The sequence below is a fragment of the Lepidochelys kempii genome, chromosome 15 (assembly GCF_965140285.1).
Source record: "Lepidochelys kempii isolate rLepKem1 chromosome 15, rLepKem1.hap1, whole genome shotgun sequence".
Classification (NCBI taxonomy): domain Eukaryota; kingdom Metazoa; phylum Chordata; order Testudines; family Cheloniidae; genus Lepidochelys; species Lepidochelys kempii.
Genome location: NC_136394.1, coordinates 16841722 through 16868030, shown reverse-complemented (window position 1 = coordinate 16868030; position 26309 = coordinate 16841722). Strand labels below are relative to the sequence as shown.

The following is a 26309-nucleotide window of genomic DNA, read 5'->3' as shown; positions in this document are numbered from 1 at the left end:
TCTACCACAGAGGGAACTGTGTTGCAGTGGTTGGTAAAGTGTATATGTATGTATATAGGGCCTGATCTTGCAGAAACTTAGAAATAGAGTTAGGCAAAGTTCTTCAGTTTATTAGTAAATCTGCTGAAAAATGCAAGTTTTGGGTCAAATTCAGCAAATAGTTTCAGACGAAAAAACCCAAAAGTTGAAATGGGTTTTTTATCATTTTAACATTTTAGAAATGTCATTTTGAAATGAATCTTGAAACGTTTCATGGGACCCAAACAAAACTACTTCGGTATAAAGAAAAACGAAACAAAATTCAGTTTGTTTGAAACAAGCCAAATCTATTCTGTTCATCCATCAAACTGAAAAATCAGTGGTTCAGATGAGGAGTCCCGTTGAATTTAATGGGACTGTTTGGGCCAGTAAGTATTGTGCTAGGTTGGGCCCGTGGTCTGTGAAGAGCTTTGGCATGCTTTAGAATAAAAGGTGCAGCATGTGGTAGATCTCAATTGGGATGGCTTTTAGTCTTTATTATTAGTGTATTCGTATCAGGGGAACAAAAATATATAAGGAGAGGATCTTGCTACATTATCAGCCTGTCAACTCTGGCTGTGTCCCTGAAGGGAATATGGATGAAACATTCCATTGAGTTAAATTTCCTGCAGTGAGGGTTGGTTTTTTTGTTTGTTTGTTTTTTGGTTTTTTCTTGATTAGAAGCCTAATAAATGGAACTTGCTTTGTGTTCTGACTAGTTGTTTCTAAAAGCTTCCTTTCATTGTGCTGCAGGTGAGAAAAGGAGTTAAAACAATCACTAGATGCACTTCCTCCCTGTGACAGAGATACTAGTAGAAACTCCTGTTATCCCTTCTCTGGAAATAGACCCTGTACAGAGAAAACCACCTTGATTTTTCATTATTTTACCACTGGTTATGCTAAGATAAAGATTGACATTAATACACAAATGGAAGAATGTTCCTTTTGGTTGATCTGTACAGGGTCTTTCTGGATGTCCCAATTCTTTCAGGTGTTGGTTGGGAATCACATGGCTTTTGGCAAACACTGGGGTTGAAATTGTGCTAGCACCATTATGTTTAATCTGCTTCCACATGGTTGTTGCCTTCTGGGTTCTAGGATGGTTTGCATGACTAGCAGACACATTATAATTATTTATATAACTATTCTAAAAGAGTGCTATGGGCATTATGGCTATAACAGACGAAAGACACAGAGTATGTAACATTGTACATGTGCTTATTTCAAAGATCAAAATATCCCTGGGGACACTAATGTATGTCGGGTACCAGCAGGATACCTACCAATCTTGGCTGAGACCTCTAAATGCTACCTTAACACACATACTAAATAATGCATAATAAGTTGCTGAAGAACTGATTTTAAAATGTTTTGGTTGTAACCTTAAATATATAAAATAATTTGGATCTTAATTTTTTACAGAAGCTTTGTAAGCAGCTTTGCTAGAGAAAAACAAATGCTATTTTCTTTTATCTTCCAAATAAGAATTATTTCATTCTGCAGCAAAAAAATGAACGTGAAGGGGGAAATTAGACAAGCTCCAAGAGAATTGACAATGGAATTTTTTTGGCAGATGTGGATGTTCATTGTGTCCTCTTCCCTCTGCATAACCTTCCCCTCCCCCCCTTCTTTTTTCTTTTGGTACCAAGGATCTTCTGTTCTGTGGATCAAAACCTGTTTCCCACTTTTTGTGCTATAGTCATAGCCCACCCATGCGTGTATTGGCTGTCTCACATTGTGTCTGATGTTGATAATTTTAGGAATAAATTAAACATTACAAACAGAAATTGCACACATGTGGCAACAGGATTCTTAAAAACACAAATCAGCGTTCTAGGATGCTACCTGACTTGTGTTTAATAGTGCAGAGAGTAAAAGTTTTGTGAGCGTATAGTTGCTATTTATGTTCTTAGGAGAGCTAAAAAGAGGGGACCCCACTTTTTGCACCCAGTAGGATTGCCCTTGCTGTCTTTCAGTATGCAGAAATCTTTTTAAAACTACTTTAACCCTCTCTCACTGTATCTTGTTCCTGGATTCTGCTCTGAAAATTCAAGGCTACCAAAAACTGTAACGTTGTGTCTTGCTGCTATAGAAAAGTCCCCGCATGCACCAACCCTGAGAGATTGTTTTCTAGCACTTTAATATAGTTTTGTGTTTGGAGTTGGAGAGGATGGTACTTAAATATACTGCTTACTTTCATATCCAGATACTAACAGCTCCCTAAGTTATTTGCAGTACTTATTTTAACCTATGCTCTCTTTTTCTGTAGAAGCTCCTTTTATTGGATGACGCTGATGTTAATACATAAAACTTCTGATTGTGTCGTGCAAATACCATGAAACAAAAATGAACGGCCAGATCCTATTAATTCAGTGATACTATTATTTCTCTTTTAGGTGTGGTTCTCTTTCTTTTAGCTTACCAGAACACAAAAATAGATTAAACTGCAGGGAGGACACTAATTACTAAGGCAAACCCTCAGGACGCTGAAGGAATTTCCTTCAGCTCTTGTCCTAATGACAGAAAAGATCCTGTTGATATTTGGTTCATGATGCTGTTTAATTATGCTGTTGGTGGGGAGCCATTCTTGCCATTTTACAGACGTACAGGACTTCATTATTTCATTAGGCTGAAGTATCATTTGGCTGCAGATGTCTCTGGGGAAAATGCTGTTTGGGTGAAATTTTCCTGTTCACGCTTTGTGTCAAAACATCTGGCTGGAGGATATGTCTGGAGCTGCTTCAAAAGATGTGCTCTAGTATTGTTTTAACAGTGGCTTGGCTAATCTGGTCAGTGATCAATATTTTTTTAATCAAAGGCTGTAAATCAAAATCTCTCAATGTGGGCTTCTGAGCCATTGAACATACCAGAAACAGATTTAATATCTGCTATTTTACTCCATGTATATACAGCATTATGCAGTTTAGATTAAGAAAAGTATAACATACTTACACTTATCCTTTTAACTCTCTCTCCATAGTTTCTAATATTTGGTTTAAAAAATCTCTCATTTATTTTTGTTCTTTTCCAACGGGTAATATAAGCTAGTGTATTCTCCCTCTCACCCCAGTGTTTCTAATGACAGAAATTACATTACTCTATAACCTCCTTATATGAGCAACAATATCTTCCTTGTACTAGTATAGCTTTAAAATAGTGTATATTAGCCACTTGCTACTGCAGGTAGCAAGACTATATTTTGCAATGCAGCAGTAAGCTTGTGACCAGAAAGAGGCAGCTGATGCAATGCCCTAAACAGCTGGAAGCTGGTATAAGTTTGTCAGGTCTCAGGGTGGCTAAGACAAGACCATGTGATGTGCCTGCTGTTTTCAGCAATGAGGTTGTAAATTAGTCAACTCCAGAGACAGAAACTGTGTTTTCTATCTTTGCTGTTCTATTCCTGACCCCTTTATGCATGTTGGTCTTGTTTTGTCTTTATAGGAAATAAGATTGGACTTCAACAAAAGCAGCAATGACAGCTCTAGCCTATCTCAATTAACTTTTTCTCTTTCTCCCAAAAGGACCATTATTACCATCTTTAATACCATTAAAGAGACTGTCTGACAAAGTAATTTTTCCTTCTAAATCAGGGGTGGGCACACTACCGCCTGCGGGCTGGATGCAGGCCACGAACCATTTTAAACCGGCCTGCGAACTCCCACTGGGGAGTGGGGTCTGGGCCTTGCCCTGCTCCGGCACTCCAGCCAGGGCACTGGGTCGGGGCCGCACCACGCGGCTCCTGGAAGCCACGGCAAGGCCCCACTCTGGCTCCTACATGCACCAATGGCCCCCTCCTGTGCTCCAATAGGAGCTGCAGGGGTGGTGCCTGTAGATGGAGCACCATGCAGAGCCACCTGGCAGCGCCTCTGCCTAGGAGCTGGAGAAAGAAACATGCCCCTGCTCTGGGAGTTGCTTGAAGTAAGCGCCGCTTGGAGCCTGCATCCCTGAGCCTCTCCACGTGCCCCAACCTCCCGTCCCCCTCCTGCTCTTCATACCCCTTGATCCCAGTCCGGAGCACCCTGCACCCCAAACGGCTCATCCCAGCCTCACCCCAGAGCTCACACCCCCAGCCAGAACCTGCACCCCTTCCCGCACTCCTACCCCTCCTGCCTTCCTAACCCCTTGATCCCAGCCCAGAGCACCCTTCTCTATCCCAAACTCCTTATCCCCAGCTCCACCCCAGAGCTCACACCACCAAGCAGAGCCCTAACCCCCCGTCACACCCTAACCCCAATTTTCTGTGCTTTCTTGGCCCGCCATACAATTTCTATTCCCAGATGTGGCCCTCAGGCCAAAAAGTTTGCCCACCCCTGTTCTAAATACTCTCTCCAGCTAAAGAGACGAAGAGATGTTGTTAAAATGAAAGCTTTATTTAATAGTTAAGGCATTTGAAACATAAAGTGTTTTCTGTATCTTTAATGAAGGTTCCTAGTGTGTTGGCCATAGTACTACATTGGGTGAAATTTCTGTATGCCAAACCCTGAACCTCGCTTAACATTGTTTAATGTTGGGCTGTGACTGGGTCATGTTTACACCTTTGACTCTTTTTGGTCTCCTTGTATTTATTTTTTCATGTCTTTGGATGATCAGAGTGAAATACCCAAACAGTCTAAACCCACTTGAGGTTGGAATAAACAGGATTTATAAGGAGGAAAAAATCATATGAAAACAAAAGTAATACTGTGCATAAACATAACTTCAATAGAAGTGTCTGAAACTCTGCAAAAGGTGATCTAGATGGGTACAGTTTGGGATGGCTGCAATAATGACCGTCTTACACTGGTGGCAATCTAAAATAACGCCATGTAACGGAGAGCAGTCAATGGTTTTTTGTAGGGGTTCGGTATGAGGGGTAGAGGAGTGGAGCTTAAGGGAGAAAAGGTTGTATTATTTGTAACTAGAATATTAACAACCTTAAATTCTGTCCCCTTTGACGCTCCACCTTCATATAAGCTCAATTTTCTAATTGCTAAAACAGCATCCTAAGGCTGGTATGGAATTTTATAAGTCATTAGGTAACCTACTGCCTGCCAGGATTTCACTTGCAGTATGTTTTCTAGTGTTTTCTAGTCTAGTTTTAGATCTCCTCACGAGGAATTTCCCTTGTACTCATCCTAAAACTTGGAGCCAGACAGAAGGAAAACGTTAACATCTGTATTGGTTTCTGCTTCACAGGTCACAAAAATGGTCAAAACAGTCACCACTAGAACAGTACGCCAGGTCCCCCTGGGGCCTGATGGCCTGCCTGTAATGGACAGCTCCTCTCCCATGGGCAGCTACACAGATTCAATAGACAGAAGATACATGAAGAATGGTGAGCGTTACATCACACCACAAGCTTCGTCCACGTTGACCAGATCTTACAATAGCTACGATTCTTATCCCGACGGCCACGATAGCCAGTATCGCCCCTTTATCAGCCACGATGGCTACGGAGACCTAGCTGACAATTATGGCAGCTTGTCCCGTGGCATCAACTACCGTCCTCGCTATGCTTACATGCCAGGAAACAGTTACCGGCCAGAGGATGGTAGTTTCACCTTGCCAAGCAGAAGGGATAACTATGGTCCCATCGCCCAGCCCCAAGTGCCAACAGGCAGCAACATTGACTTGAATCGCTCCCAGCCAGAACGTTTCCAGCCAGAGCCTTATGGGCTGGAGGACGATAACCGCAGCCTTGGGGTAGATGATGAAGGGTATGAACTGGACCCAGATTACTCCACAGTGAACCGAAGGACATCTGCAGGGGTGCCTGAGAGGGGGAGACCTCACAAAGGAAGGTAAAATCCTGCCGAATGTTTGCTATCCTCTCTACAGTTATTTTAATGATTTATTTTAAGCATAAAGAAAAGGAGTACTTGTGGCACGTTAGAGACTAACCAATTTATTTGAGCATAAGCTTTCGTGAGCTACAGCTCACTTCATCGGATGCATACTGTGGAAACTGCAGAAGACATTATATACACAGAGACCATGAAACAATACCTCCTCCCACCCCACTTTCCTGCTGGGTGGGAGGAGGTATTGTTTCATGGTCTCTGTGTATATAATGTCTTCTGCAGTTTCCACAGTATGCATCCGATGAAGTGAGCTGTAGCTCACGAAAGCTTATGCTCAAATAAATTGGTTAGTCTCTAAGGTGCCACAAGTACTCCTTTTCTTTTTGTGAATACAGACTAACACAGCTGTTACTCTGAAACCTGATTTTAAGCATAAAATATTAACCTCTAATAGTCTGCATAAACTTCTGGAATGACTGAGCAGCAAAAACAGGCACAGTTGCAATCAGTGTGGTCTTTCCATGAACAACTAACCTTTTATAATCAGAAGAAATCAAAATTACTTAACATAAGCAAAAAAAAAAAAAAAAAAGGAATGAGTGTAAAACTCTAGCTTGGGTTTTCAATTTTTAATTCTGATTCTGGGTGTGGAGATGACTTTCCCAAAGGAATTTGGTGTCTCCCAGTCAATGCTCTTACAGCCCTTCCCTGGAATCCTGAGGGACAGGGAGTTTGAGTGGGCCCCTTCGGAGAAAAGTTGGCTCTCATGAGGCAGTGGGCTTTCCTAGGGAAGACCAGCTTGTTTACCACAAACCAGATAACCCTGCAATATATGTCACCAAACACTATGTGAAAAATGATATATGCTCTGTGTGCAAGGATCCTTTCCCCAAATTGCAGGGCAGCTTCATTTTAGATTATATTTAGAAAGAGAAAGTGATGACTCTTACAAAGGGCTATGTTGCATTTTTATTTGTAAAGAGACAGTTTTTGTGACTATATTGTGTTGTCTTCCCGTCCAGTACCAAGGGGAAAATGGGCTAGTACATTTGTGAGAATTTTGCAGGGCCCGAATGTATCTATCTGCCAAACAGGAATGTTAAAATTATCAACTCTCTGGTTACAGTTCTAAGAGGCTTAGGGCCTGTCGTTCCATGTTGCTGAAGGAATACCGCTTCTAATAAGTATAATCTGGTGAGATATGCAGCACGCTCTGCTCCCAGTTGAACCCAGCTGGGAGATAAGGGTGCTCAGCACTTCATAGGAAGTGCATGAAAATTGGGCCATTATTTAGTAGTGTCAAACCACAAGAAGGGAAGAAGACAACATATGTATTACCCTTAACACAACTAGAGAGGCAAGTCACAGATTACTTCTGCTCTAACCACTTTCGTGGGAGATGTTCTGCTTTCTGTCACAGCTCACGTTTTGCTAAGCATTCTGGAACTTCTGTCATCCACATCAGGCTTGCAGGAACTGGTTCTTGTGAGAAAAACCGTGCTTGAGAGCAAGGGATTTCTTTCCAGTTGAAATCACTCATTGGCTTTCTAAACCTTGAAAGCGTGTGTCATTTCTAGCTATGACATATAATGACTTGTCATTTGTTGTGTCTCCCTCCTTCCCCCTCCCCCCCTCTTCTGGGTTGATCTAGTTAGAATACAAGCCTGGTCCGTCTATGAAGATGTCTGCTTAATTTCCATTATTTATCATTTAAAATAAGTTAAAATCTTGAGTACAGTAACCTGGATCTAGTTCCATTGACCCCTCCATTGGAGATTCCTTCTGAAGAGACACAAAAGCAAATGCCACCAAACTGGCACCAACAAACGAAAAAGAGAAAAAAGAAAAGAAGCCAGAGCTGTACAGGAGCTTCTGGAAATTCTACATGATGCAAGCCTGCAGTCTCGCAGGCTAACTCTTTCTCTCTCACACTTGCATACATTGGGGGTTGAAATGAACACTAATCTGGCAGTTGATGGGTACTGAAATATTGATTGATCTACCAAACTCGAATAACCTCTCTGTTACCTTGAGGCAAAATTTTATTTTATAGCCCTTGTTAAAAGCAGTCAGGCAACAGGGGACTTCAATTTTTGTTGCCATTTTGCAAACTGCATGCAGGATGAACAACTAAATACTCTCTTAGAACCTATCAATTTTGCATTTTCAAAAGTTTTGAAACATCCCTTTGATTTATTGTTCCACTGCAGTCTTGTTAGGACCAATTTACAGGTTTTGTTTTGCATTTCTTTTGTTGTTTTTCCATATTTCATATGATCAAGGGGCTTTGACAAGCAATTAATCTGAATGTGGCAGTAAAGTTTAGCTTGTGAAAACGTAAAAGGAGTGAATGAGAGCTACTTCATAAAATAGTTGCTCTTAGACATTTACAACTATTCAAAGAAATATTTAAACAATTAAACCTACATCTCAGGTATGCCCTTGATCTATAAGAAGCTAATGACAATAAATAGTGCTTCATGTTTAATGATGAAGCCCCAAAGTAATTAGTGCGTGATTACAGCTTTTTAATTCTCTTTAGTCTTTTCATCTTAAAAGTAAAGTTACTGCCTATCAGACTGTCTGGAGTGGCTCACGACCAAGAGTGCCAACCTCAGGGCAGACACCCCAAACTGGCAGTATGTTCTATTAGATTTCATCAACCCAGTAACAAATGTGAACTCCTAGATCACTGAAACAGTCTTACCATGGAGTCACAATCAGTCCCCTTGAGATTTCCAGTCTATCTTGACATCCAGGCAAGCTGGACTTAGTGATAAATGGTCACTTATATCAAAAATTGCAAAATATTCAGGCTACTTCCAGACCCAAAAGACCAGTCACGTGCCCCAGATCAATTTGTACCTTAGATTTCATTATCAAAGACAACACTGGTAGCCTGTAATAAATTTAACTAAAAAGTAGGAAAAAGAAATGAAAGGTTTTTTACAGGTTAAAGCAAGCAATCATATATACATGAAGAAGTTTGTCTGCGATTCAAAAAGTGTCAGATATAGTAATCTATCAGCATTGAATGTCTTTTTAGGGCTTAACCCAGGTCAAAAAACCTATATTTTATCTTGGAATACAGACATTTCAAGTAAGATTAATGCATACAGCAACTTACAAGTATTTTATAGAATCTAAATGCATTTTTACAAGTCTAACACCTATCTTGAACAATATTAACATATAGGTGAGCTGGTCTGGCTTCCAGCTATGAATTTGTCAGTGCTCTGCTGGTGCCTGCAGACTTGGCAAGAGCTGGCACCTGGTTTACCAGCATCACTGTGCCCATAAAAGGTAATAAATAGATGGCACTGGAAGCTGAAGTCCTCTATGCATAGAATAGGATGATGATGGTAATAGAAGCTTCAACCATTGTGCCTCAAAGAAAACTGGGAGGGATCTTTTTAAATTTGAGACAAGATGGCAGGTTAGTTTTCATGCCATTCAATCTTCGACTGTCCGTTAAAACTATCGCCCAAGGTCGCAGACTGTGGTGGCAGTTTGTGTTGTGGATATTTGTTCTCTAGAAATAGGAGCAAGATCAAGCTTCGTTTTATACAGGCCACTGTATGGCCCTGAGATGTTAAATAGTCCTTGTATGGCCCTGAGATGTTAAATAGTCCTCTTTCCATTTAGGCCTAAATAAGTAGTGATGGAAGTGTCTGATAACACTTTTAATATCCAGTCTTTGGCAATAACCCATACCTGATCCTTCAGAGGAAGGCAAGTCCCAGGGCAATGTATGCTGCTAGTGGCGCAAATAGCAGAAAAATTAAAGGATAAAAGCACATTGTGAGCAATTCGTCTTCACAGGCAGGTAGAATAAAGGAGGTTGAGGTTGGTGGTGCCTATTCTTAACACACACCATATGAGACTTCTCTCAGCACAGTGTTGTATGAGGACAAGACATACAGTGATTCTCATCAATACCTGCAGGGAAGGTACTGCTCACGGAGGAATGCCAGGGAAGGGGTGTTAAATAGGGGAATGGTTGATCCCAAACCAAAGTAGACCTGGAATTAATCACTTCCACAAGAGAAACTATAAAACCTTGCATACAGAGGAGGAAATTGGAACAAATCTAACCCTTCTGAATTGTCTTCTTTAAGACTGGGGCCTTTGGGCCTGAACCAGGCACAGGACTTTTTGCATTTGTCAGTGACCTTGGTATTATCTGTGAGTTAAATTGAAACATGCCTGTGATAGATGCTCTAGAAATACCTCAGATCTGCACTGGTTTTGCCAACCCGCATGCTGCTCCAGTTCCAACATCCAATTCCTGAGCAGGGATTAATTGTGTGTGGAGATTTTTCGGTGTCCACAAATATTCCCTGGAGTTTGGAAAAGACCAGCGAATTTATTTTGTCCCATGTCATTTTCAGTAAAGGTAGATAATTCTAGGAATAAATTACACACAACAAACATAATGCCAAATAGAATGCTTGGGAACAGATCACTATGTACTTCATTAAACCACAGCATCTTCTGCTCCTTCATTGTGTGGAGATGGGAATGAGCTGGACTCTTGTTTAGATGCTTACCCAGATCATGGCAGAAATCCAAGTGTAAGACTTTTTTTTATTTTTTTTTTTTATTTTATTTTTAAATGAAGGTTCTTCTCCGCTATTGCTGCATTAAGATGTTACTAGAGTTTAAAATAATAAACTTCTTGATCTATACCTGGTGGCAGAGTTACTGGACTTACTCCCATTCCATCCCAGAAAACTTGGATAAAAGCTAGTCATCTAGGTCTACTGCATTGTGTTGAAGTGATCTAACTCTCTCTAAGTAGAGGATCCTAGTCAGGTGGGTTATATCTGCACATTGCCTTTCCCAGTTGGTGGAAGTTTTATCCACTCTCCGATCAGCCAGCTATTGACAGTGTTCTCACACTCTTCTCATCACTGGCCTAATTTAAATCAGTTGTATTTGAATATAAATTGGGGCGATGGGGGGGGGGATTCAGATCTTCAAATACAGATGCGTGTACAAAGGCAATTTTTCCATTTGTTTGCACTCCTGTGCATGTGGCTGTGTGTGTTTTGTAAAGTCAGTCTGCCATTCTGGCTCTCTATATTGAGAGTGTTTGTTGGGATCATACACATTTTTAGAATGGGCCCCTCGGTCTGTAAAATTCAGAATTCAGGCAACTTTTATTGATATTAACGCCATGTCCCCAACACTGGAGTGTAACTGACAAGACGCTGAGTTTGCGTTCTCTTGAAGGAGGTAAAACACAAACATAAACAGCATCAGGTGCAAAAATTTCAAAACCTGACCTGCGGTAATGAGTGCAATTCTCCATGCACTATCACTTGGACTAGTGAACAACTAGGGCTGCCAGGTGTCGAAAAGTGACCCTGGTAGCTCCAGTCAGCACTGCTGGCCGGTTGGCGGTGCAGCAGGGCTAAGGCAGGCTCCCTGTTTGTATTGGGTCCACACGGCTCCTGGAAGCAGCAGCATGTCCCCCCTCTGGCTCCTATACATAGGGGCAGCCAGGGGGCTCCGCACCCTACCCCTGCCCCAAACGCCAGCTTCGCAGCTCCCATTGGCCAGGAATTGCAGTCACACAGAGCTGCTTGGTCACACTTCCGCATAGAAGCCAGCAGGGGGACATGCCGCTGCTTCCGGGAGCTGCCTGAGGTAAGCGTGGCCCGGAGTCTGCACCCCAACCCCTTCCCACTCCCTGTCCCACCCTAATCCCCCTCCTGCCCTCTGAACCCCTTGATCGCAGCTTGGAGAACCCTCCTGCACCCCAACCTCTCATCCTCAGTCCCAGCCCAGAGCCCGCAACCTTCAGCCAGAGCTCTCACCCCCCCACGCCCTAACTCCCTGCCCCAGCCCTGATCCCCCTCTGAATCCCTCGGTCCCAGCCTGAAGCCCCCTCCTACACCCCAAACCCCTCATCCCCAGCCCCACACCTCAACCCCTCTGCCGCAGCCTAGAAACCCTTCCTGCACCCCACACCTCCATCTGGAGCCGTCACACACACACCCTGCACCCCAGCCCTGATCCCCCTCCTGCCCTCTGAACAGTTCAGTCCCAGCCTGGAGCACTCTCCTACACCTCAAACCCCTCATCCCCAGCCCCACCTGAGAGTCTGCACCCACAGCCGGAGCCCACACCCCAACGCCCTGCCCCAGCCCAGAGCCCTATCCTGAACTCCAAGCTCCTCATCCCCAGCCCCACCCCAGAGCCCACACCCCAGCCGGAGCTCTCGCCCCTTCTTACACCCCAAGCCCCTCAGCCAGCCTGGTGAAAATGAGCGAGTAAGTGAGGGTTGGGAGAGGGAGGGGGGATGGAGTGAGTGGGGGAGGGAGCTGAGTAAGAGTGTTCTGTTTTGTGCGAGTATAAAGTTGGCAACCCTATGAACGATTGACACTAAATCATTTTTCCTGGCAAATGAGACCTGGCAGAATTTTAGACCGATGCTGAAGCTCTTTTGGATGTGTCTCTGTATGTCTAAAATGCATATTTAAAAAAAGAATTAAACCACCAAAGTATGTCAAATACAAGACTAATTAACGTCTGCCTGCATTCCACAAACTAGTGCATTGAGTGAAGGCTTCATTCATAAAGGGACACTAAAAGTTTCTATACCTAAAAATGAATTTTTAACATTTGTCCCCTATTATAACTAGGGAAGATAAAAACAACGATGGAATTTCTTTTTAACTGGTCCTTGCTGCAAGTTGAATTGCTATTAAAAGGAGCAAATTGACATATTGTGCTCTGTTCATGAGGAATGTGCACAGGTTTATTTACAATGGGTTCCACAGTAAGTTGGGGTGAGAGAAATGCATTTTGATTCTATGGTAAAATAGGTCCCCTGCTTACTTTTAAAGGTGACTTGTAAAAGTATTTTTTTTAAATTGGATTCATGCCTTGTTTGCGTCCTTCATAACTTTTTTTATATACACAAGTGGTTTCTGTATTTTTTTTTAAATGCTGGAAGTATCAGGACTACCAACTATGGGGTTTTTAATTTTACTGGAGCATTTGTTGGGGTCTATCAAGACATATAGTGTGACCTTACACAATTTGATTGAGGGGCAGGAAATGCTAAATCATTTTAACAAAGGCCCCTGTTCCCATGCTGTTGTTTGATTATATAGGTTAACTGGATATTAACAAAAACTAGTAAAAACCAGAATTTTAAACAGTCTAATTCTAAATCCCTTCTCCCCCTCAATTGCCCAACTTTCACTCTCTTGTCGTCTTCAGTGTCAGCATTTCACCGGTGGAGTATCAATAGTGTGGGTTGGGTTGGTTTGGTTTGCTAAAATCCCCTGTTGTGTTCATGGCTGTAGAGTATTCTAAGCTAAGTAGAACCTGAATTTCTAAAGTTTATAAAACAAAGTTTTTTCAGGCCTCTTTTTAATATTTTGAAAGAGTAAATAAAAAAGGGGCACAAGCCCAATTAAAACAAAAGAAAACCTTACAACTCACTTGTAAAGTAAAAGATAGTCTGGAACATCCCAAATACCCGAGCAAGCCAATTTTTAAGTTCTAATAACCATAACCGTATCCCTTCTACTTCTACTGTTTAAACCTATGGATTGTGAGAGTTTGAAATTGGGAGATAAGTAATCTGGATCTTTGTTTTGATGCTTTTTAAACTCTGAATAAAAGGAAAATTTAATTTAAATTTAAATTTTCTAGATACTTAGTCTTTCGCTTTGAACAGGACTACATCCTTATCAGATTTTGATTTCATAGCAATGCACAGGCAAATACTTTCAATGCAGGTCAGCTTATTTTTTTAAAAAAAGGGAGGGAGCAGGTAAGCATAAAAATTACAGCAGAATGCAGTTAACCTGGAGACACCATCTTGCCGGGGATGGAAGTGTACTGAGATACCTGGCCAGAGTCAGGCTGAATGAAGAACTGTCTTTTTTTAATTATTATTTTAATTTTAAGGTTCCGCCTCAGCAAAGCAAGCTTGTTTTTATTAGCCACTAGGGGGCTTTGTGGTTGTTCCATGTTTGTGGATGTCCATGAGCACTTCTGCACTCTTTGCAGATGGAAAATGACCTGTTCTAGTTGGCTGTGTCTTCCTGCCTTTTGACATTATTGAGGAAAGGCAGAATTGTCATTTTCAAGTTTCCCACTTAAAATCCCACAAACACTTCTTTCCATTTTTTTAAAATTCTTGGTCCGTGTCTCTCACCCCCCCCCCCCCCCGGCGTAATGACTTTATCACCGTTTTGAATGTGGGCTCAAACAGAAACATGTGAACCCTCTTCTATTGCCTTTCGTTCCATTGCAGCAGCTCTGGATTCCCAGATATTAACTCATTCCCCTGCATGGCAATCTTCCAGATGTTACTTGTGCTGGATGGGGAGGCTGTTTCTGTTTCTGATAGGTTAACCAAGCACTGGATGAGGAAAAACTCCCTTCTTCATTCAGCTGAGGTGCATTGGACCAAAATTTGTGTGCGCTTATTAACGCTTTGTACAGCGTATTAATAGTTCCCCAGAAAATGCTTTAAAGTAATTGTTTATCTTGTTTGAAGGCAAATGTCTTTATGTTCTATAGGGATGGCAACAGATTTGTAATCCTGTTTGTTTCACTCCAATAACTGTCCCATTGAAGAAGGCTTTGGGTGGTAGGAACAGAGTTTGAGGAAAGCCTGAAAAGCCTGCGCAGGAATCAGACTTTATAAAAGGGTCAAGAATTAATAGCAATGGGCACCTGCCAACGTTTTGTGCAGTTTGGGCTTTTGTGTTTTCATTGTCAGTTTGTGCTTCTAGTTTGATTATGAGCTAGCAGCTTATGCGGTGCTGCTTGACTGGTCAAGAGCTGTTGCTGATGGCTACAAAGGAGTGTTTCCTTTTTCTTCATCTGCTTTCCTTGACTTTGATCTACACGCAGTCTTTTGCTGGCTTAGGAGCTCAGGAGCACATCCCCTCTCAAGGAATTTGAGGCATCTGATACCTTCTCATATTGAACACAAGGTTGTGCTGAAATGAATGGATTTCATCAGGGAGTGATATTTTTACAGCAAGCCTCAGCAAAATCAATAGGTCGTTGTGTTGAATCCTTCTTATTGGAGTAATTCAAGGCACAAAATCTCTTCTCCCCATTTTGGTTCTACAAAGTATATTAAAACTGGATTTGATCCTTTCTTAGAGTTGTAAATACTTTTTATGAGAATTTTAATTTATTTTAAATATTTTACATTTAATAATAATCAGTGGTAATATAATAATTTAGCATTGTGTCATACAAGAGACATGGTGCTTTCGCTTGACTCCACACCATTAGGGTCTTCAATCTGATTCCTGTGGGCAGATGATGAAATCAAGGAGACTATGTTTGGGCATACGGCGGACCGCCCATGCAATTTGAATAACAAGACCAATTCTGAGCTGAAGAGAGGTTTCATTGTGGTGAGGTAACCGGCCTCATCCCTAGACAATAATTATCTTCATCTTTGTGCATGGAAACCCCATGGTTAGTGGGACGAGAATAATGCTTATTTAATTTTACAGTTCAATTGAAGTTATAGGTAGTTACCTTGTAGACAGTTGATCTGACTGACCCTTGGTGATTGACAAGTCACCTCATCACAACAGCAGCCATGTAGAGGGTGACTGTTTGTGCTCATCTCTGTCTCCCTCTACTGCTTTGCCGGGCACAGTAAAGATACGGCATTAGGAGCAAGATTGAGGCAAGGAGCTAGCGTGTTTTCATTGTATCCTAGGTGCATGTAAAAACACAATCTTGCTCATTGCATTAGAGTTCTGGTGTTTTCTTTATCCTTTTTGTCTTGTAAATGGGAATAAATCATTTTAATGTTATTACTTCCCCTTATAATGAAGACTGAAAACAGCTTTGTTACATAATGGGAAATGTAATGGCTGTTCAGACACTGTAAATTACAGCCTAAAGAAAGTAATGAATTATGCATGCACAAATAACTGCATCAATAAAAGGATTTTCTTCAGTTTCTTTCTGAGTGTTTTGAACACCTGCCCATTTATATCCTCTCCCCCACCCCTTTCCCCCTCCATTTCTGGTTAAGATCAGCAATTAAAGTAACTTAAAGTTGGAAGAGATGCTTTTAACATATAGACGTTAATTGTATTATTCTGAGTTCAGACCCTGTCCCCAGTTGCTCTTCTCCTTGGGGTTCTAGTTTAATTAGCAGTCCCTTAGAATATTACTGTGTTCCTTCTTGCAAAATAGTAGTAGTCTATATAGCCTTCTGCATGACATCAGGAATATTTCAGCTATGCACAATGTGTGCCTAAAATCCAAGTTTAAGGACCTCTTTCCTGCAATTTAAAATTGCTTGACTGAGAGAGCCACAGTTCCAATCTGCCCAGAACAATGGCAGCTGGCAAAGGCTTCCACTGTTTAAAAAAAGCAAATAAGCTGTACTTACAATTTCATGACTGTTTTTAAAATTAAAATTGCAGTACACACACACACTGCGTGGGAAGGGCTGTGTTGTCTTGGATTCTGTGGGGCTTTGCAAAATAGTAACCTTAATTTCTATTGATGGTCATCCCATCTGTCAGGTTTACTGAGCAATGAAAGAAGTAATATAATTAACTTCTAAGAAGTTCCTTTATTTTAGCAGATACAAAACCCACTATTAATTGGAAGAGGGGCAGAAAACCCCCATTGTACACCATAGCTGTATGGATCGCTTAGTGATCTTAAGCATCTGGTTTAAAACAGTTAGACTCCTTGGAACACAGGTTCAGAGCCTTGTAGGATTAACTTGGCCCTTCATCCTTCAGAGGCAGATAAACGGAGTTTACTATGTGTGGGTCTTTTGGTTGAAACTTTAATAAACAAGGCCCTGATTCTGAAAATGTTTGTGCACATTTTTAACTTTATACATGAGTCATTCTGTAAGCCAGTGGGTTCACTTGTGTACATAAAGTTAAGAATATTCTTGTGTTTTCAGGATTGATGGCCCCTGCACCGATGGCTGATATTTTTTTTCCCCTTCACCCCACTGCTGTGCAGTATGTTACGCACTGGTGGGATTTTACCCATTGCTGTGTCCCATTTTACCCATTTACTCATTGCTGTAGATAGTTTGTGAAATGCTGAGCCTACAGGATGTGAGGTAAGGCCCCCCCTCCCAAATGTCACTTTGTTCAAAATGTCAAACTATATCTATCTGTCTCTTTCAATAACAAGTTCTTAAGCTGAAAATGTATCTCCTTACAAATATACTGAAGAAACTTCACAACTGGTTGCTCAAGATATGATCTTTTTCAAAGTAGGAGGATAGAATTACAGTGACTGCCATTAAAAAGTCAATTTCAACTACTATTATATACTGTTCCTAGAATCAGGGCTTTTCTACGGAGGGCAAAAATATTTTGGGTGATTGTGGCTGCCCTTATTGCACAAACTATATACAATAAATTACACCACTGTTAGTTAGAAAGAGATCAGTACAGTTGTTCCTAATGCACAGAATGACTGCAGCTGGCGGCTTGCATCTAGGCTTAGCCGCTGTCCGGGAGGGAAGTGACAGGGTGGTGGAGTGACTTACCCTAGGTCACATTGCAGTTCAGTGGCAGAGCTGGGAAACCTTGGCCTCCTCACTATCAGTTGAGTGCCCCAATCCTGGACCACTCTGCAGAAGATCTGTTTGGTATGAGCTCTGATTCCAAAACTTGGGTGTTCCTCCACCTTTTGCAAATGATCATTGATGAACTGAGGGAGCTTGTCTGGGCCCCAGTAACACGTGCTCTGAATTGGAAATGTAATGGACCTTGTTATCCTTGCTAAAAAGTGTGTGTGTTGGTGCAGTGTTTGGGGAGGAACTACAAGTAGTTGAGAGGTGCTTTCTGTCCATACCTTGGATGCCTTTAGATTTCTAGCTCATCATAAGAGGATCATCATTAATGAGGTTTAGTGTTTCCCACTAAATGTAACCCAGTTCTATCATAACTACTTTGGTAAAATACCTAAATGAAAGCAACGTTGCTGACTTACAATTCCTGTCATCGTTTTACTGCTCACCAAACAAATATTATGCTATGGTCTCCTCATTGCTGAGTGGTGATTAATGCTGCTTAATTTTGGTATGGCCAGAAAAACACTATTTGAAAAATGCAAATATCCTACCGCTAATGCATGTGTGAGGTTAAAAAGATTGATCATCACCCAGATGTTAATCCTGGCTCAACAGCACTGAATATTAAATACACTTTTTTTTTTTTTAATTTTGAAATGTTCTTCTCTGTTCAGGGGCTACGATGACCCTGTTGAGACAGAAATGGTTGACGAGAGGATCCCTTACCTTCACGGTGGCTACGCAGCACCATTAGCACAGCCTGAGAGGGGGAGCATGGCTAGCATCGAACGCCTGGGCAAGCGCTCCCCCTCCATTGACAGCATCCGCAAAGACCCCAGGTGGCGGGACCCTGACCTCCCTGAAGTGATTGCCATGCTCAGTCACCCCATCGATCCAGTCAAGTCCAACGCGGCAGCATACTTGCAGCACCTGTGCTATGAGAACGACAAAATAAAAAAGGATGTGAGGCATCTAAAAGGGATTCCCATCTTGGTGGGGCTGCTAGATCACCCAAAGCCAGAGGTCCATCGCAAAGCTTGTGGGGCTCTCAGAAACATCTCTTATGGGAAGGATAACGAGAACAAGGTGGCTATAAAGAACTGCGATGGGATCCCGGCATTGATCAGGTTATTGCGGAAGACAAACGACATGGAAGTCAGAGAGCTCATTACAGGTCAGTGTCTGTATTTTTTCAGGGGAAGGCTTTATTGGTTTTGGGAACAAGAATTTTTGAAGGTGGCAAGATTGTCTAAGAGTTATGAACCACTGGCTGCAGTCATTTGTCTCAGGGCATGTCTGTATGCCGAGTTAGCATGAGGCATGTGGGGGTGTAAATCTACAACACTGCAGCAGGTCTGTGTGGACCCTGCTGCTGTGCACTAAAAGTTCAAAGTACGCTCGGGAACTCTACACCATAGAAGTCTAGCTTTGTGGGTGCCTTGGGCTCTCATACCCTCCAGGATGTTACAGTGAATACAAGCCCTAAGAGGGCTACATACACTATATGTAACAGATCAAGTTAGTTCACTCCAGCAAGCCTAGCTGGATTGAGAGCAACAACACTCGAGTTACACAGAGTGATTGGATTAGCAGCACAGAGTGAATTGCATCCCCGCTACATTACTAGTTACAAATCAAGAGCCCTACGAGCACCACATAACTCAAATGCGAGATTTGTGTGTGTAGCTGGGAGTTGGGTTATGGGCAAAACTCGAGTTGCTTGCTGTGAAGACATGTGTTATGTCCTTAAGCGCCTGATGTTATGAGACCCACTGGATGCTGCCGCATTAAGTGCGTCACAGTGTAGCTGCATGCACCTATCTATTCAGGGGAAAAACCAAGGTGCTGTGCAATGTGTGGTGAGGTTGTGTGGCTAATGCTATAAAGGCTAGAAAATTTTCAGATTGACAGGCACAGGGGCTGCTGCTGAGACAGTTTTGGGAGAGGGAATGTTCATTATAATTTCAGGAAAGGAGGCACTGCCGTTTTTTTAAATAAACTGCCGGTATATACTTAGCAGTGATTTTTTTTCCCAATTATTTGTGGCTCTATTATTCAACCAGCTTTTGTCTGAACTTAGCCTTGGACATACTCCAAAATGAGTAGTGAATTACATGCCAGGTTTCAAAGTTCAGCCATTGAGTTACATATGTGGAGGGGGGTGAGAAAGCGTGTCAACAACTCTTCACATTGTGGAGACTTATTCTTCTTCAGCCTCCCATAATTCGAAAGCAGGAACATAGATTTTCCCCCCTTTGAAGAGTCAGGGGTGGGGGAGGAGGAGGAATGACAGTTAGATGGAGACCAGATGGAAGATTTTACTCCAAAAATAGAGTTTTTCAGAAAGCACTAAGCATGTGAAAATAGGCCTGTATGATTGAAATGTTTAGCTACCTCATCTGTATTGGGATCTGCCAAGCAAATTCAATCATAAAATGTGGCATAATACATTTGAGGTAAACATTATAATGCTATAATCACTGCAGGACTTGTGGCAACTCTCTAGGCTTTTACCAGACATCGTCCTTTGAGATGGATATTGGTACTGAGATGCTTGTCCTTCCTCAAGCATTTTTATTTATTCAGCAAACTGGGCCTAACCATGCAATCCACAAACTAACTTCCCTCCTTCCAGTCCTTCTCCATAGAGCTAGGAAAGAGGAGCCTTTTGCTAAAGTATTTGATTCAGCAGGATGGCTGACTTTGTATTTTGTCCTTTTAAAAAAAAAATTGGATAAATAAAATGCATTTCTCTGCAGTTCTGGTTTGTTCAAAACTCATTTCCAGAGCTCTGCCAAGGAACACATTTATTTTGTCAGATTCAAAAAAGAAAAAGCTAGTCTATAATTTACTCTGGAGGAACATCATTATAATGTTAAGTGGTAATCAGTCATCTCAGAGATGGCAAAAACAAACTGGAGTTTGCCCCCTTTCCCTCTGAATGGTGTTTGCTTTGAATCCCGACTGATGAATTAATTTCACAGTGTAAGTATGTGCCATTTGATCCTACCTCAGAAGTAAAATTAGTAATTTTGTTCTGCGTCCTTATGTAGGTATAGTTCCTACTTGCTATTTTAAGCTGTTTTTTCTCTACTGAGAAACCCTAGGAATGTTTAAAAGTATTAACCTAAACAGATGTCCAGCAACAGATGATGATTCTTTAATCTCCATCTATGCAGGATGAATTTAATTCTACTCTTAAAGCAATAGCGTCAGAACTGGGTGTTAAACATTCTAGCAGTAATGCCGAAGGGAACAGAGTTTCAACAACAATTGTGTGGGCTGAGGCTGGTGGAATCACAGCTGATATTCAGACTCAGCTGAGACTGAACTGCCCATCAAAAAAAGGTTTCAGAGTGGCAGCCATGTTAGTCTGTATGCGAAAAAAGAAAAGGACGACGTGTGGCACCTTAGAGACTAACAAATTTATTTGAGCATAAGCTTTCGTGAGCTACAGCTCACTTAGAATCATAGAATATCAGGGTTGGAAGGGACCTCAGGAGGTCATCTAGTCCAACCCCCTGCTCAAAGCAGGGCCAATCCCCAATTTGTGCCCCGATCCCTAAATGGCCCCCTCAAGGATTGAACTCACAACCCTGGGTTTAGCAGGCCAATGCTCAAACCACTGAGCTATCCCTTCCCACACCACTGAGATGAAGTGAGCTGTAGCTCACAAAAGCTTATGCTCAAATAAATTTGTTAGTCTCTAAGGTGCCACAAGTCCTCCATCAAAAAAAGAATTCTGAAGGACAAGACCAGGGAGAAATAAGATTCAAGTCTTTAAAACAATACAAGAGGAGCATTCAGCCAATGCTACTGCAAAAGGACTGCATGCTCTGCAGTGTTACGTGCACTGGTTACAGTTCTGGAGCTCTCATCATGATGATGATAAGTTGACTTTGTATCAGGATTACTTCCCACTGCAGTCGATCAGAGTATGCGTTTGCCATGAATGCATTTTATTCTGTCTGGAATTAAACCTTTGAGAACTTTTGCCACCATACAGAAGTTTGTTCAGATTCAGATGGAGGTAAAGAAGAATAAGTTTAATTGCTTCTTTTAAAACGCTGCAACTTCAGACCAGTTGTTACACGTTATCTACACTAATTGTGATAGTGATTGCTATTCAGATCTGAATTGTGGCCAGCCATTAATTGACTATTCTAGGTGTGGTTGCATTATAAAATAGGGCTGAGATTTCCAAAGGGTCTAAGTGAGTTATGCCCCCAAATCCCATTGCAATTTGGGCACTGGACTCCCTTAAGCTCCTCTAAAACAAAAACCCGGCCTAGATGTATACATCAATATATATCCTAGGATACTAACTCTGAAAGGACACAGGTTAAACAATCACTGGATGCATCTACACGGCAAAAAAATAAAAATAAATAAACCAACCTGCCGTGGTGAGTCTCATTGCTCAGGTCAACTGAGTTGGGCTTGTGTTGTGGGGTTAAAAATAGCAGTGTAGCTGTTCAGATTCAGGCTGAAGCCTGTGCTCTGAAACTTGGCAAGTGGGGAGGGTCTGAGAGCCCAGGCTCCAGCCTGAATCCGAACATCTACACGGCTATTTTTAGCCCCGCAGCGCGAGCTCCACGGGCCCAAGTCAGTTGACCCTGGCAGTGAGACTCACTGCTGGAGCGAGAGGAGGTTGCTGGGTAGACATACTCATCGTATCACTCAGCAGTCTACAGTCAGGTTTCAGTATTCTGATATCACATGACTGCTAGACTAGGTAAGTCTGTGTAGCTTTTCCCATCTCGTGGTATCACCTGCCTTGGATTTGAAAGCCTGTTGTTGCTTGACATCATAGCTCTTTTACTAGAAGTTCTGTGTATAGCCTAGAATGGCATTCGAGCATGATGGCCCTCAGTGCACGCCAGGCATGTTAGGCATTTAAAAATACCTACCAATCCCCAAAGATATAGTCATGATGTATCCTCTAGTTCTCTTTTTTTAAAAAAATCTAGGGTTGCACAAACAGCCTGCACTTCTTGTACTGCAGAAATCTCAGTTTATTAAGGCTTTCACAGCTACACTATGACTTGAGCTGCAATCAGAAATGCTACTCTGTGGAGCTCCTCCTTGAATCAGTCCGCAGTTATCCTCTTGGGACTGTGCAAAACTACCCATTCAATGGATCATTTTCTGACTTCAGAAATGAGAGCTGAGCTGATAAAGAAAGAAATCTGTTCTGACTGGGAAAGCTGCAAAGGTTTTTATCTTGAATGATAAGGTTTGGTGTGGAACAAATGTTCCCATCAGATATGCAAGACAGAAATTCTATTACACTCTTTTGACAAGCAATCAGAAGTTAGTAGCTTTAATGAATTTTTCATTCTTTGTGTGCTCATTGAAATGTAATTTTGTTGTTTAATGACACTGCATGATATTTTAAGTGGTGCAGAACATTATTCTTCTGACACTCTGTATTGGCAAATTGGGTTTAATTGAAAAATGATTGACCTTAAATGTTCTAAGGAGAAAATCTTTTGATCTAATAATGTTCTATGTAGAAAGTTGCTGTTTGATGCAGCCAATCAGAATCCATTTCTTGTGGGCATTAATTAATGTATGTGAGAAGCCTAGCAGCTAACCAGAATTCATTTTAGCGGGCACTAACTCCTCTTGGAAGTCCACTACTATGAGCAGCATATTTTCTAATTACAGGTGAATTTACTCCTTTTTTCTGTTGGGAAACCTGTCAAAAGAATATATATTTCATGATGCACTCTGTAACCCAGTAATTTATCTTCAGGACCTGTGCTTGGCCTCTTTCAGCTTGGGATGCCCAACTCCCATCACCAGAGCTCAATTTTATTTTATTTTTTAAAAGACTGCATATATAATAGAATACATGTCAGACAGATGACTACAAGATCAACTTACATCAAGAGCACCCAGCGAATATATGCAATTTATTTTAGATGATAAATGATTCAGTGTGCTGCATAGATGAAAGAGTAAACAGGTTCTTGGTTTTTTTAAATTTAATAGTAACACTGGATTCTGCAACTAAGCAAAGTAAGAAAGAAGATTCTGTTTGGATTTCAAAAGATGTTAGCATGTCTGTGTTTGACACACTTTCTTTAAACCTGCCCATCATAGACAGCTACTGGAAGGTGGGGCCCACAGCATTTGGAACTGTGGGCTTAAATTGTTTTTATATGCTGTGAAGTGAGGATTTATAAAAACAGTTTTATCTTCTGTTTTCTTTGTTACAATTTGTATCAACCAAACTACTTTAAAAAGACAACCGTGTTGCTTCTGCCTATGCTTGATGCCTTGGGTAGCTCGAAACCTACATGTATATTCAAGCTAGCTCTTATGAATGAGAGAGAAAATTGATTATCTTCTGCAAGGCAATAGTATATCTTCTTATTTAAATCCTAAAATGTGTGCCAACCACTGATCAATGCTCAAAAAGGCAAATTCTTTTAGTAAAGGCACATGGAAAAAGTTGATGGATGAATTTGTCTTGCAGTTACTGTTTTAATGACTTCTCTTTAGGGTCATTTTAAGGAACTGATAGATTGACAGGAGTTTTAAAACGGACTTTTTATAAGATAACATGTTAATTATGACAGGTTTCAGAGTAGCAGCAGGTTTCAGAGTAGCAGAGTAGCAGCAGAGTAGTTAGTCTGTATTCGCAAAAAGAAAAGGAGGACTTGTGGCACCTTAGAGACTAACCAATTTATTTGAGCATAAGCTTTTGTGAGCTACAGCTCACTTCATGCTAATAAATGTAGTGAATCATTTTTAAGGGCAGAGGTCAAATTACAGTGATATTAATCTTTGTCACTCTTTGTTCTCGCTCAGGTTTAACGTACAGTTTAAGAAAAATTTTAGAGTGAACTTAGTTGTTAGGGATTAAAATCATGTTGCTATGGGTGCCACCATGAGAACCTCTTCCTGAGCTTGGTCCCCCAAGACACTGGAGAGATGCTGGGATGTAAAGTTCTGATGTAATCCCCTTCTTGAGTGATACCTTTTGAAAAGAAAAAAGTTTTGTTTTGTTTATTATCTGTCTCCCTTCTGAAGAAGTATTTTCCCTACATAGCCAGCCATGAATCTAAATCCTTCCCACATCATCAAATGTTGCATAGGGAATGACCAAGGCTCTGCCTATCCTGGACCACTCTTTGTATATCTTCTAAGTTTTTTTTCCCTCCCTGAGTACTGTTTGACAGAGAGATTATTTTGATCTGTATCCCCCATATAGCCAGCTACTGGACTCTTGTCATTTATTTCCTTTGAACATCTTAAAGGTCCTACTTACATATTTTTGGTATATATGGGGTATCTTTTGTGCCTCTCTCTAGTTTAGCAATGCCTCCTTTGGAGCATAAAAAGAGGCTGTGCAGTGGGGGAGAAATGGAAAACCTCGCAACCCTAATTGCATCCTTGAGTCCAGAAGGGACAGAGGAGATGCGGGGTGGGGGAAGGTTCTCTTGGGTGTCAAGTTGTTGTCTTGCAGCCCCTACAAGGAGCAGCTGTTTGGCTGCCCAAGAGAGCATTTGTTTTTAAGGACTTGTTAGAGTTTACAGGCTACATTTCTTTAGAAACTATGGATGAAGGTGCCCATGAGTGCCTTAACTCATGCAAGTAGTCCCGTTGTTGGTTTAGATGGGACAACATGTTTGCTGGACTGGACTTTCTTTTTCTGGCCATTCAAGCTCTGCAATCCAGATGTGATTCTCTTGAATTCACGTAGGATTTAGTCTGTTCAGAAATAGCTACCAGTAATTGACAACATAGAAGAAATATGGAGATAAGATCCTTGTTTTACAGACCTAGGGCACATTAAAATCTATACACAGTTGTCTTCAAGGTGGTACCCAAGCACTGGAGAATTTTGCAAAATCTTCTAATATTAGGACTGCTGGTTTGTCTGATGTCTTAGAAGGGTGTTAAACTTTTTGATAAGCTTTGTTCTATGTTGAATTATATCGTTAAATTGGGACCATCCTGTCCTAATTCCAATATTAAGAAGATTTCAGATTTCTTTTAGACTTTTAAAACATTTCCCTAGTTGATTCTTCTCTAATCTCAAAAAATGAAATTATTTACTCCAGTAGCATTGTAATGTAATGAATAGTCAGTTGTCTGGGGCAGGTGAAGAGAGGAAACTGATGATTTGATGATTTAACTGGGAATTGGTCCTGCTTTGAGCAGGGGGTTGGACTAGATGACCTTCTGGAGTCCCTTCCAACCCTGATATTCTATGATTCTATGAAACATCCTGTTTCAGATGAAGAAAGTTTTGTGAATCTCTGACAATGAAACCACTCAAACATGAAGGGTATAAACTTTTAATACTTTATTCAGAGTGTGTCTGTGGCCTACCAAACTTTTGTATTGGCCTCTTCCAAACTCAGAATGATTGATTAAAGATTTATTTTGTTAAATCTCAACATGCTTTTTAATTATGATGTTTTACTAGCTCAGGTAAGAATTACTGTAGGCCAGTAGAAATATAGAAACCATAGGAATGATCCTGCTGCATCACACCAGTGATCCGTCTCTTCTGGTATCCTGGTTCTGCCAGTTGCAAGTACCGGGTGCTTCAGAGGAAAGTATAAGAAACAGTTCTGCAATAGACGTGCCCACAGAAATAGTTTTGTAAGGACCCGAGGATTAGAACCCAGGTCTGCAGAGCTAGGTGTGGCTGATATTCCCATAGTCCCACCAGGAGGCCACATAGAGGCACTGCCAGGGAGCACTGTGGAGAGTGGGCGCCGCAGGAAGTACTGCCCACGAGACCCAGAGTGACAGTACCCTGCAGCCTTCTGATTAGCCAAATGCTCCTACTTAACCCAGGAAGTTGTTTGGGCAACCACACAGACCTTGGCTTGCTGCAACGCCGGACTTTACCTTGTCTCCTGATTTCTGGTCTCTGGCTCCAACCTGACTTAGACCCCAACTCCTGCCTCCCAATTCTAGGCTGGTACTGC

General features: G+C 41.5%; 1 protein-coding gene across 11 annotated transcripts in view; it reads left to right on the top strand.

Moving 5' to 3' along the window:
- ARVCF (ARVCF delta catenin family member) overlaps nt 1-26309 on the top strand; it is a 444466-nt gene that overhangs the window by 310589 nt on the left and 107568 nt on the right. For all 11 annotated transcript variants that reach the window (XM_073313188.2, XM_073313190.2, XM_073313197.2 and 8 more), the window contains 2 exons: nt 5194-5798; nt 18030-18529. In XM_073313188.2, the coding sequence (XP_073169289.1) occupies nt 5194-5798; nt 18030-18529 (1105 nt within the window). The remainder of the gene's footprint in view (nt 1-5193; nt 5799-18029; nt 18530-26309) is intronic.